The sequence below is a fragment of the Pholis gunnellus genome, assembly GCF_910591455.1.
Source record: "Pholis gunnellus genome assembly, chromosome: 18".
In the NCBI taxonomy this organism is placed as follows: domain Eukaryota; kingdom Metazoa; phylum Chordata; class Actinopteri; order Perciformes; family Pholidae; genus Pholis; species Pholis gunnellus.
Window position 1 is genome coordinate 6,233,839 of NC_136545.1, and position 13,660 is coordinate 6,247,498.

A 13,660-nucleotide genomic window follows, 5' to 3' on the forward strand; every position below is an offset into this window, starting at 1 on the left:
AGATGAGACGACAAGGATGACAATATGTGCAGTCCTTTGATTACAACCAGTGGTGAAAAGCAACTCAATACTTTTAAAATTAGTTCTTTACACGTATATCTTTTTATTTTTTAATGCAACTTTATGCTTCCTTACATTTTAGTGGGAAATGATGTACTTTCAATTTCACTCCATTTATCTGACAGCCATGCTTAATTACAGCAAAATGCAAGACAAGCCTATAAAATATGATGCATAGTTATTATCCGATGTACCCATCAGTATACGAGTGTGTCAGGATCAGCTCCACCTCAACCAGCGATCACATTGAAAATACTGTTAACTAGAAGTGGGTTCTTCTCTGGTACCCTTCTTTACTGCTGATAGATCAGATAGTTCCTGATTTAAAATCATAGTTTTGCCAATTTTAGTAAGTATCATTTTGGTAAGAGTAAAAAACAACAACTCAGGTATTGTATCTCCACTATAGTTGGTATCCAAAGTTGTAATACAATAGGCCTTTTAAGCAGCAGACATTTTGACTTTTCATAGCAGGAAAAGCACAGGTGTTACCTTACAAATCACATTACTGATGTTCTAAGTGGCCCAATAAGCTAAGACAGTACGACAGTGGGCCAACATGAACTAAGACTGAAGAAACTAAATGGAATTCAACCATCAATAACTGTATTACTGACTGACATGATTAAAATGTCCGTTTAAAAAGGCCTATATATCCAGCCCTACTGCTTACATATGTATGCATCTGTGTTTAACTAATAATACAAAAGTAAGAGCATGTTGAACGTATACATCCTCTATCCCTGCTTGTCACCAGCGGTACCTGCTCCGCCAACGCTTAGAAAACTATTTAAGTTTTGGGTGGTGCAGCGTCACACACACACACACACACACACACACACACACACACACACACACACACACACACACACACACACACACACACACACACACACACACACACACACACACACACACACACACACACACGTTGGGTATTTACAGTACGTGTAGCTAACTGTAACTAGATTTAGAGCAAATGCAGAAGAGAAGCAGACAGCAAGGAACTTCTAGTGAAATCAAAGCTCTCTCTTGGTTCAAAAGCTTTCTAGGTTTCCCATAATCGTTGGATTTCTGATACCTGTAAGAATAAAGCAAAGAAACAACTCACCTGTTGCTCTGCTCGTCCTCCCTGATCGCTCCCGGGGGAACTAAGGGTTTATCGAAGCTACCAGATGGGGGGGGAATTAAGCTGCTCTAAAGCCCTTACAGGGGGCTTCACAGATGGTAAACAGACAATGATCATCAGTACACATCCAGGACAGGAGGACAGCTCAGGTCCACACAGACAGACAGACAGACAGACAGACAGACAGTCAGCAGGGCTGTAATCACCTGACTGTCAGGAGAGCTCAGGTTGGACAGGTGGGGAGGAGGAACAACAGACAGAGAAGGAGCAGGAAGGGAAAGCAATGACAGAAAGTCCTCCAGGTCATTCACAGTCCCACCAAAGCTGTCGTAAAGTCATTAAACCTGGCCAACAGCGAGACTACTGGAATTTTCACAGGATGCCGACGGCTGAATTCTGAGCACAGTGAGCACTAGTGTAGCCGGAGCTGTCCCACAAGATGGCAGAGGTAGAGCGAGTTGTGTGTGTGTGTGTCCCGTGTAGGACGGCCTAGTGACTAATATACAGTATGACAGCTAATCTTCTTAGGCGGCACAGGGAGAGCTGAAGGAACAGAACGCACTGAGCAGAGGGACCGGTGAGGAGAGGGGCTAAATAACACTGGACTGTTTTGAAATGTGCTGAAATTATTTGTTGATTGACCAATTACTCACTGGAAAGAAAATCAATCAAAGTCAATAATATTCATTTTAAAAATGTATCAAGCTAAAATGGTTGTGTGGATTATTATTCTTAAGGTCGTATTTCTTACTGATTATTCTAAATGGGCATCCAGAAAGATGTTTGAGAGAGATTTCTAAAATGTTTCAAATAACAATTTTTGTCAAAATGTCCATTCTTTTTGCGCTTGCAATGTCCTATTCGTCAACATGATGCCATTCCTCAAATAATAACTCAAGTTATAAAGCCTTTGGTGCTGTATATTTGCCAAGAAACAACTGCTGATATAATAACAGAAACACGTACTATTACACAGGGCACTGGTATCAAACATCTTAGCACAGAGAGTCAAACATCAAGTAGTGAAAGCTGGCAATGAACGCTCTCATATGTATTGTAAACGTCCACAGACTACACTACAGGTGAATAGGGTAAAAATATTTCTTTTTAAATAGATCACCATGAAACTTTCACAGTTACTTACATTAAGACAAGTATTTTCAGAATACAAGTTTTCTGATATTGTATATTTGAATATGCAAATGAGGCCTTATCTAACGGTACCTTTTGTTGATTTTAGGAGAAATCAACAGACACAAATAGACAAAGTAGTAAAATAAAACCTAAATGTGTGTTTTGGTTGTTTTATTTCCACTAGTCTGGAAGAAGACATGTAATGGAAGCAGTGCATGAAGAAACATCATTTTTGCCTGAGGTGTCTCCTGTTAAGTGTGGGCTACAGCCCCATGCTCTGCAATAACAAGAAGCTCCCTGTTGACTTCAACTCAAGAAGAAAAGTTGCTCAACAACTGTTAACCAAGTGCAACCAGCCGGGCTGGTGTGCAGAGCAGCACAGAGCTAACGTTTGCACAATGTTCGTCTTATATTGGGCGTTTCTGAGGACAATGCACACAGATCACTATAAATGACACTATTGTGGAATTAAAGTAACTTTTGATGACAGCGTTGCATTGCACACTTACCTCATATTACAGATACGATTCATGCATTTCGTCGATTCAACAGGCGAGATGTTCAGTAGACTGGTGGAGCTTCACTGGAGGACGGCAACAGGTCGGTTGCCTTGAAACCCGTAAAACGTAGAGAAGACCCACCCCGTGTCACCATGGCGCACACACAACAAACAGACACGGTACAGGTTGCTGAGGTTTCCTCAAGCACTCCCCGAGCCTCCTCATTCGTTACACTGCTAAATATGGCAACTTATTAGTCTGTTGTGAACCGTAACTGAGTAACGGTTGAGGACACGTGTGATAACTGTAACGTTGAGCTAACAGTCAGTGTCAGTTTAAAAAGTTGGCTGTCGTTACCATCACTTACGCGTTCCTCCCAACGCTCACTTAAAAAGACATCACAGCCCACATCAAGATGTCGTTCACCTGCACAATATCGGTGCCTTGATGCTGGAGGAGTCACACGAATTAATTTCGCACAAGAAAAACGTGGTTTCTGGTATTTAGGAGGCTAATTATCAGTCGTGTGGAGTGTGGCGTTGATTGCAGCTGGCAGAGTAGTCCTTCAAGACAAAACCCTGTAGAGTTTAAGGTCCTGAGTTTAGTATTTCAGGCATGTTTTACCTTCTTACAAGCCACGTACACGTCTTTAATTCATTTAAACAGCAGTCCTAACCCTAACAGAAACCTTTTCTAAGTCTGAACACAACCATTTAATGTGTGGAGTTTGTTGCAGGTTGTGTTACCTGACAGACGAAGTTCCGGACAAATTACCTCCAGACCAAGTAAAGCCAAAAATCTGAGTGGTGATTGGTTATGAGGCTGTTCAGGGGCGGGGCTTAGCGTAGATCTGGGAAGACGAGTATACAACCGAATACAACATTAGAGGATTGCAGTTCAAAGACAAGGCCACAAGAGGGCACCATTTCCTAATTTAAGAAGGATCTTTTCCTCTCTGTGTTTAGGGGATTTAAATTTAATTTGTATCTTAATGGATGTCCAACACAGGTTTTCATCGATGTATACAAACAGAACTAAAGAATAGAACAGAAACAAATACAACAAATGTACGAAATTCATTTTCAAAAAGGATTTGTTTTAAAGATGCAACAATGAATTATATAGGTCAACCGTCAGTTGAAATTGTTTTTTTAAATCTTTTTGATTCCATCTTTTATCAATAGTTAAAATAATTAGTATATTAGTAATTAAAATTTTCGGCAATTTAGCTGACTCAACTTCTTACAGGCCGGACCTTCACATTATGAAAATGAAAATTATACATCATAAAATGATTCCTCTCCTGTTTGAACATGACAACAACTTGCGCACAAAGCCTTGTCCATAAAAACAAATGGTTATCCAGCTTTGTATGAAAGAACTTGACTGTACTGACCTCCGAGAGTATAGGCTTTGATAGCAGCCTATTGATGCCTATGGTTCTGGAAAGACATGTTCAATGTTCAATTACACATTACTTTTATTTTTTTGGGTGTCCAGTGTCCAAATACTTTCGGCCATGTAGTGGTACCCTGAATCCACCTCACATTTAAGAGGCTGGAACTAGCGGACGTCTGGCTTTTTTTTTTTTTCAGAATGAACTAAGCCAAGTCTGTAATATTTGTTCAGCCAAATAACGATCAAAGGGCTTTACAAAGGCTGAATCTCTACATAAAACATAAAATCATTTACCACTTTTAAAAGGGGAACAAGGAGATGTCCACTTTTGCTGTCAGCTGCCTACAACCAGCATTCCCAAGATGAGTTCCATCTGGAGATAAGATTGGATTGGTGACCTGTCCAGGATGTACTCTGCCTCTCACCCAGCGCATGCTACAATAGGCTCTTCCAGCTCCCGTGTGACAAGACAAGCAGTATATGAAATGGATTGAGGTACATTTCAGTACAGCGTGTTCCACTTGCATTATGCACACTTTTATTTTCAAAGGAATAATCAAGTTAATGTATTGTTAAAGATGAAAGCATCTAAAATGAATCGGCAAAGAGCTTGAAAGGAAAAAAGGACAATTTTAGAAATGACAAACATTGTGTGGATCCTGAACATTCCATCTAAGTTAGTGCTTCACATTTCATTCTAAAACCAATCACATTAACCTGCTGCCACAACAGCCTCCACTCTTCTGGGAAGACTTTCCACACGATGTTGGAAGCCGGGTTTGGACAACAGCGTCCACATGATTTCCAACTTCAAACAGCACACTTCAAAATAAAAGCAGACAGCTTGCAACTTCTTTTGTGCAGTTATCTTTATTGAAAAAATTAAACACACTTTCTGTATAAATAGCATGTCCTTGCACAACACTCCTCGTTAACATGTGCATGAAGTAGGCGAAGGGGGCCGATGGAGTGACGGGAAAACAAAAGCAAAAGGAGGCAGCTGAAGAGCATGGCAGGCAGGCAGGGTGGGAAAATGAACACCAACAAAACAAACTTGTGCAGCTAAAAAAGCAGGAGGCACACTCAGTGAAACAAAAAAAAAACATCATCAGTAGACTCAACAGGTGGTGTTTTATGAGTCTGACCTTTGCAGGCAAGCAGTGGTTCAGGGGTGGGGGGGGGGAGCAAACCGTCGCACCTTGCTACAGCAACAAGACAATGTCTGAGCTGATCGTGTCTCATGTCGGAGCCGAGGCCAGCACCTCTCTGTCTTGGCCTCTGATTAATGAGACTGTCAGTGGATTCCATCCTTCCCTCCATCATCCCTCTCTTCTGGATGCTCCTTTAATATCAGATCAAAGGGAAGGCCGAGCCGCTATCGAAATGTCTACAAGACGAGGTCATTATGGAATTGACTCGGGGAAAAAGTGCCTGTGCTGAGGAGGGACGATTCTGCTGTAAAAGTATGCTGTATATATGGTTAAATGAATAAATAAGGGAAATAAAATAGCGGCTGCTTCTTTCACTGTAGAGCGTTAGTCATTCATTTTTCACTTTTGACTTTCTCTGAGACGTGTTTGAATTTATCTGCATTTCACCTTAGCAGAGTAAAGAGATTTACCTCCGTTAAAGAGATTCAAGAACATTATAAAATACATTTGACAATTGCAACTGTAACTTTTTTTTTTTTTAAAACAATTTTTCATATCCTGAAACTTGGCTTTGTTTGAAGATTTATAAAGTCTCTGTGGCCAACGTTTTGGTTCTGGCCGAAATGTTCTTTTTTGGAAAATAAATTATAATTCTCCCAATTTTATACGTTATTTAAGTTGTTGCGTGGCTGCTTATATTTAGACAACATTTAACATATGGGGTGCTTAACTTCTTTTGTTAAAGGACAATTATAGATATATTATATTATAGATATTCTTCTGTTGTCAACAAATCCTATGAAAAGACAAAAACCAACAATGATTGTTCCTACTGATACATTGTATTCCTCTGTGTCATAGAGATCTACTGTGGATTCAAAACTATTGAAAACACATAAGTGAGCCACAGTGTTGCACTAGGTCACATGTTCCCTCCTTACACACACGGTGTATTTTCATTCAATCCCACAGATACTGCTTTAAATAATCACTAGAACACCAAATGTGTATTCATTCGCAGCTGAAACTAGTCCCCAACGAATTAACTATTTACTCCTGTTTAGGTGAAGTTTGCTTAAAGTTAAAGTTACAGTGCCCAGCTGTTTTGCAGAGAAGTCAGGAAGTATTGAGAGACAAACCTTGTTGGTTTCGGTCCTTTTTTGACAATAAGAATAACACTTGCCTTATCCTTTCAAAGAAAAAAGGCTTTTGTTAAAAAAGATCTAATATATCTAATATAAAGCAGCAAGTATTATTTTGGTATCGGTTCTGAAAGTTATTCCATTTGTAAGAGTAAGAGAACATGTTCTAATGATATCCTGCCCTGTTTGTGGAAATGTATTTTGGAGTTAATCCAAAGGGTTTTAAAATGCTTTTATTTTTCTCAGAAGTGGGATAATTCCCTCAACCCACAGAGGAAAATGTTTTCCTTCCGGCTGTTTGAAACACCTTTAAAGTGAATATAAATACAATCCAATTTAGAGATATAGTCTGAGGTTTTCACTGGAAAGATTTAGCAAATTCAAAACCAAAAGCTTGGCCACAGCAGTGTTAAACAAAGCACATGTGTGAGTTGTCATGTGTGATGTTCGAACGTTCAACTCAGAAAACAAAAGCGTTCATGTGTGTGTGGGTGCGATTCCTTCCAGATTAGATTATTTAAAAGGTGAGTACTTCCATTGAGAGGACACACTCCAGCTCTCATCTGTCTGAATGTCTCTTGTGTCTTCTTATCTAGCTCAGGCTCTCTCTCTCTCTCTCACACACACACACACACACACACACACACACACACACACACACACACACACACACACACACACACACACACACACACACACACACACACACACACACACACACACACACACACACACACACACACACACACACGATGCATCCTGAATGTTAAGTTTGTTTGTGGTTGCGGTGAGTGCGATTCTTTCCAGATATTGTTCCCATCACGTCCTGAATATGCCTACAGTTCATATTTCTCCAAGTGAACTTAGTGGATGCACTCAAACGCCTCAGTAATCTCAGAGACAGAAACTCTGTTGTATAAATGGGAGCTTCTCCACATTCCCCTCAGATATAAACAGTTTAATACGGGGGCTTTTCATCAGACTGTTGACTTATTAATGGACAACGTAAGCTACAAAAACATTACATAAATCCTGCTGCAGCACTATAGTTACTGTCAAAGCTTTAGCTGGTGAACTGTTGGTGTGATTTACTGCTCCAGGTCGTCCGTTTCTAGACACACACTGGATTTATGTCATCTTGATTCACTTCTTCACTCGTATCATGTCATTACTTTTATGTTGACTGTGTTTTAACTGAGAGGGAAAATGAAACATTCATTCAGTCCTAAAAATATATATATATATATAAATATATATACACAACTCCCGAATACCAAACGAGAGACGGACAAATCTTGAAACTAGTTGTGAAAAAAAATCTGGTGGACCCCAAAGCAGAGCTAACAGGGGGGTGAGTCATCAGGTCATCAGGTGGGCCCAAACACGACTCAAAATGAATCAAAGAATAAATCGTAATCTGACAAAAATATGTCAGAACTGTGTACATGTTCTTGTGGAGTTCTCCTGTCTTCTAGCGGCAATAATCTATTCTTTGGTTTTCTTACTTCTCACTTGTAAAATGAGCAATGGAACAGAACATGGTCTTATGACAGATAAACAGACTCCAATAAGTTGCGAAGAAAGTAAGAAATTAAAGATTCTTTAAAATATATATATCTTGGGATCATAATTGGGCAACATACGGGTACAGGATGTGGGTATTTGTTTGGTATTCATTGAAGGTTGACGTTTTGAAGATAAATGTGCCAACGAAGAATGAACGTCCTGTTCTCTTCTCTCAGCTGTCACCAGAAAGATTCAGGAGTGTTTGACGGCAATTTCTCACAGAGCTGCTCCGCTGGCGTTCTTCAGAAAGCCCACACTACCGCTCCACTCCCTCACACGTGTCTCATGCAGCAGCGCCTTTGGTGACATTTAAATCCATCACTATTTGCCGTCTAATTGTTTTGAACATCATCATTTCATTCAGACAAGACACATTAAAACACATACAACACTCGCATCCACGCACAGATCAAACACTAGTTAATTAGTCCAATTACTTGGTAGTTCTACCTGCAGCCTAATGAGTCTCTGGCGTGACACATGGAGGATGTTTGCTGTACATCCTCTCCTCGCTTGCACTCTTCCTGTGAGGAAGCAAATCATCACAGCAACAATCACGTCTCATCTGCTGCTTTTGTCGCTCGCTCATTCTCTCTCTCTCCCTCTCTCCCTCCACCTGATTGCTTATCTCCTAATTGCTTTTCTATAAGTGGATAAGATGTGTGCGTGATGTGTGCGTGCGTGCGTGCATTGTGTGAACATGTGAGGAGGAGTGTTTCTCAAATCTTTGGCAGTGTCGTCCTCTAAATGTCTCATTACGCCCCTCTTGAGGGTAATTGCTGCACTGAGCATGGCTTCAGCAAGTCCCCCCCCCCTCCCCCAAGGGTGAATATAATTAAAACTATGAAATTACTAAATAAAATCATCAATAGCTATTCAGACGAGCAGGAGCAAAGCGGTCTGAGGGGAAAAAAACGAGGGGTTTGATCCCCTCTGAGAACCTCCACACTAAACTGGCCAAATCTGAAGACAAATAGCATCTTTCATCCAACTGAGCTTTCCAAAATTGCTCTGTAGAGTGAATGAATCTGAACACGACAACCTTTTCTGTTGCTGTGTACTAGGAAACTTGGCTACAGCGCGTGTTATTTTCACAGCATTTGAAAGATTCAGCTAGTTTGGTGTGGACGTAGTCTCAAATAATACAGATGCACATGGAGAAGTGGAAAGGAAACAGGAAATGATTAGCATTGGTGTGGAGCCCGAATGAAGATCCCCATCATCTTTTCTTCTATGTCTGATCAAGCAAATATGAGCATGTAATGTGTATTTCTGTCATCCTTCTCGTGAAAGGATGGCAACACGCAGACAGCTGGTAGCATCACTGTAAAACGCGTCGACTCCCATATCACCAGGACGGCCTGAATTATCATCATCTTTGAAATATATCACTATGTAGCGATGATGCAACAGAGGTTAAGGGTTTTATAATTCATATAGGACTATCTTTATGTGTACACTATATATGCATCTGTATCTACATTTGTTCATTTTTACATTTCCCAATCCGAGCTTGTAAAGTCGAGCAGGGATCGGTCTTCGATGTGCAGTTGTCTCTCACGGTAGAAGCAAAAGATAAATAAAACAAACGGACCATGGGACGTGGTCGTGCTACGAGAAGTTCCAGTCGGTTTTTCGAATGGTTGTAAATCCACAAGTCTTTTACGACGGAGGGGAACAAAAGAAAGAGGTATACGTCTCACTAGTTTCCATTTTAGTGCATAAGGTCTCACAGTGGGGAGGTAACACGTTGAGGAGCATCCTGAACCAAGTCCACGGCGGAAATAATACTTTGTAAATGTGAGTATCGTGTATCCAGAATGAAGGGTGGGTTTCTAGAAGGGCTCAGGGATCAGTTGGTGGTTCGTTTGTGTCAATCGAAAAGAGTTGTGCCATTGAAATCAACAGACGCTTCAATTTTTTCTTTCTTCTTTTTCCTCCTCCCGGGACGTCCTCGAACCCCTCTTCTCTTGGCGCCGCCCCCCCCGTCATCGTCCTCTCTCCTCCTCCACTCAGCTATAGCGCCACATTGAACTCGGTCACCAGGAAGTCCACGTGGTCCCTCTCTTTGGTCTTGAAGGCCTCGGCGATGAGGCGTGCGGCGTCCCTGTGCTCGCGGCCCCTCATGGAAACCCCGTTTACCTCCAGGATCACCTGACCCACCTTCAGCTGGCCGCAGTTGTGAGCTGAACCGCCTCTCTAAGAGACAGAGACATAGAGACAAAGTGAAGTTTAAGAGAACTAAACTCCACATTTTGAGTAAGAACTGCATAAATAAATGGGCCTCGTGTCAGAACCACTCGTATTGACAGTTTTGTTAATAAGCAGCACGAACAAGAGACTCAAGGGAACTTGTTGGGTTCATTCATTTTTTTAAAATTTAGAAACCACTCACTTAGACACAAAAAAATTCCTTTTTATTGTACAATTAATGTCAAGATAAACTGCCTTTCTCTAAAATGTGAAAAGAATCAGAATGCCTTCATTTGAATAAATTTGGAGCTTACGGATGCTCTCACACTTGTACTTTGGTTCAAGGAAAAAATAAAAGATGCATCACTGCTTCTTAACCCTTCTCTGGTTTGTGTTCACACGGACGTATTACAAACAAGCCAAGCGCTGTAAGCATGGAGTTGTACAGACTGACAGGCGACTCACTGAGTGACGGTTGTGTCGACATGCCAACATTCCATAGATCACGGGGGGGCGGGGACTGAGAGCAGGTCATGCTGCACTTCTGTGCCTCATGTGTTTATTCATCTTGTCTGATGTCAAAAAATAACTGGCAAAGACAGAACTGATTGTGAGTCAAGACTGCAACTGGACCTCCTCATCAGAAATAGTGTCAAACTAGACAGCACGTTTCCCTCTTTTCACTCGCTTCTATTGGGGAACTGACAAAGGACACAAAGCAGGACTCAAGCTCAACACAGCTCTGGTTTTACTCCTTGTCACTTTCTGATGTGTAAATACAGGCTGTAGATTGTGTGTGTATGGATCCGGACGTCCGAGTTCTGAGCAGATGGATTTAATCGTTAGCTTATGAATTCATGATAAAGTCACATATCTGCTTTCACACGGTCCTGTGGATGGTTGGTTACACTTTAACACTACAAACAGACTGCACTGGTGACCATGACCCTTCTTTTCAGGCGGCCTCGATCTGGTTGTTAAGTTCCATTTAACGGAACCAAACTGGTTAAGCGTGAAAGCACACAAAATTTCGGCTGAGTTTTGACAGCTGGACTTGAAGCTCTGCAGTTTTTCTCTCGGGCGAATGAAAGTTGGAGGTGTAGTTTATGCTAATGATCACATCTCACAAATGCATCTACTCATGAACTGATGGCATTTATCAAGTTCATATGAGCAATTTGCTAAATCTGACTTGGAAGCCTCGAACAAGCGAGGCTCACAGAGTGATGCACAGGTTTAGGATAAGAATAGGAAACTGTCCTTGCCTGAGGTCTAATAAATGTATTGCTACAACTATAAATTCACCGCCAAATTGACTAAATATCGTGCTAAAAATACAAATGAAGGCCATGAATGCCTTTCCCATCTACTGCATGAAGACAACACAAACATCTCCTTCCTTGTCTTGTACAACACCAGGAAAATATAGTATATAAACACAACATCAAATGTGAAAACGTGAAAAACGTAATACATGTTATGTAAATGAGCAGGGACATGTGTCGTATCTGGTTGCAGTCTTTGTTTGGCTGAAGAAATATGGTCACAGCTCAAGCAAACGGTTAAAAATCCACTTTACTCTGCAGCGGACAGAATTTCATCACAAAAACGGCAAGTGTTCTTTGTGCTTCCGTCTGTGATCGATTGTAATCACCATGGCAAGAATCCCGAAGGTGAAAATGATCATTACTTATAAAAAACTAACTGTGACCGAGCGCCAAGGATATCCAAGAAGCCCACTTGTCTCTGTAGCTCAGAGGCCCTGCACTTACTTTTGTTCCGTTACACCCAAGTAAACCAGGTCCTCTCAGTACACAAGTTAGAGTTTAAACACTACGCCGTAAATGTGACAGGTGCTTCATTATCATACTGAAATAGAGCCGCGTTGTTACTGAAAAACGCATTCACAGGAGTGCAGACGCATAAATACACACACACACACACACACACACACACACGCATGCAGTCCGGCCCTGTCCGGCAGTAAATGTGTCTCGTGCCTTTAGAAAGAAGTGAAACGCTTTCTCCTGACCGGCAACACTCCCCACTTGCAGTTCTCATCCTCACACATTTCCTCAGGGATTAGAAACAGGCTGTCTGTCATTGACACCCTGAGACAGGCGCAGGACACATGATGTTGACTCAGGTCTCATTTCTTGAGTGAGTCTCAGCTCCTTGGCAGTGAACTCAGAAGACTCTCCCAAAAGGCCTCCCTCTACCACTTTTGTTTCTCTGATTTGTTCACCGTATAGATCAGCAGATCTGCTTCTCCTCTGCGGTCATATGCCCAGAGGACAGATATAAGTGGTGAAGTCATGGCTACCGTTCTTTCCCTCCCTCCAATCTGAAGTGGGAAATCACCAGCAGCCTCCACATACTGTTACTTTCATTATACATTCAAATTTGGATGTCTCTGCTGTGGATGATTCAAATCCATTACGAGCATTAAGTGCCAATGCAAGAAATAGTGTGTTCTTTATGTTGAGAGGCAACACGTAACGGCCTCTGCATGCCTTTTGTGACTGTTATTGCAGCTTGGGCAATGATCTGGATGAGCTGACTCAGCGTAGCTCCTTGTTTATGGCTGACTCTTGATTGGCTGTGCTACCCCGTGAGCCTGTATCATATTTCCACCATATTTCCACGAAAAAACAAATGTGGGGGGGCTGTTAAGCTATTTCCCCATCAGCTTTTTCCTCAACCTAACCTGAAGCTTACTACAGCTGATACACCCACTGTACACCTGCCCAGCACCAAACAGCAGACAGACAAAGTTAGCAATTAAATGGTGAAGAAAGTTAGCAGCTAAAAAGACTTATATTTTGACCAAACCAGAGCTAAAAGGAAAGTTAATATTGGACTTAAATTCATTAAGTGGACACAAACCCAACTCCAAATCAATGATGATGTTGCTCTGTGTCTGCAGGATGTCTTTTTGCTAACATGTTAGCAATAGCAACTTTAAATGACAACAAAATGCCAGAGCAGTGTGTCTGTCAGCTTGTAGCCATACAATACACAACCCAGTAGCCAGAAAAAAAAAGTTGGCATTGTATGTTTCTGCAAACCACGGGGATCAGTTGAATGTTTATGTTTCTGATCCAAAAACACAAGTTTTATAAATATGTTTCATATCAGCCTTGTGTCACGCTTGCAGAAACGCACATTGCCACTTGGTTAACGTGGTTAACCGATGGGTTATGCTTGGGCAACAGAACTACTTCGTTGAGGTTAGAGAAAACATCGTTAACTAGCATGAATAAATAACCGCCCTTAGTGGACTTACGCTACTAAACAAGTGTCAGTGTGCACTTTTGGTTTCACACTGGACATGAACAGCAGTCTCCTGGTTGAAGGGCCTGTGTTTGTTTGACCCATCCACCATCC

General features: G+C 41.4%; 1 protein-coding gene across 1 annotated transcript in view; it reads right to left on the reverse strand.

The window, feature by feature from the left end:
* Positions 1-10,096: 10,096 nt before the first annotated feature.
* The window catches only part of whrna (whirlin a), a gene marked incomplete at both ends in the record, with an annotated part of 122,266 nt that continues 118,702 nt past the window's right edge, over positions 10,097-13,660 (reverse strand). The window contains one exon of the mRNA XM_079178528.1: positions 10,097-10,279. Coding sequence (XP_079034654.1) covers positions 10,097-10,279 — 183 coding nt within the window. The remainder of the gene's footprint in view (positions 10,280-13,660) is intronic.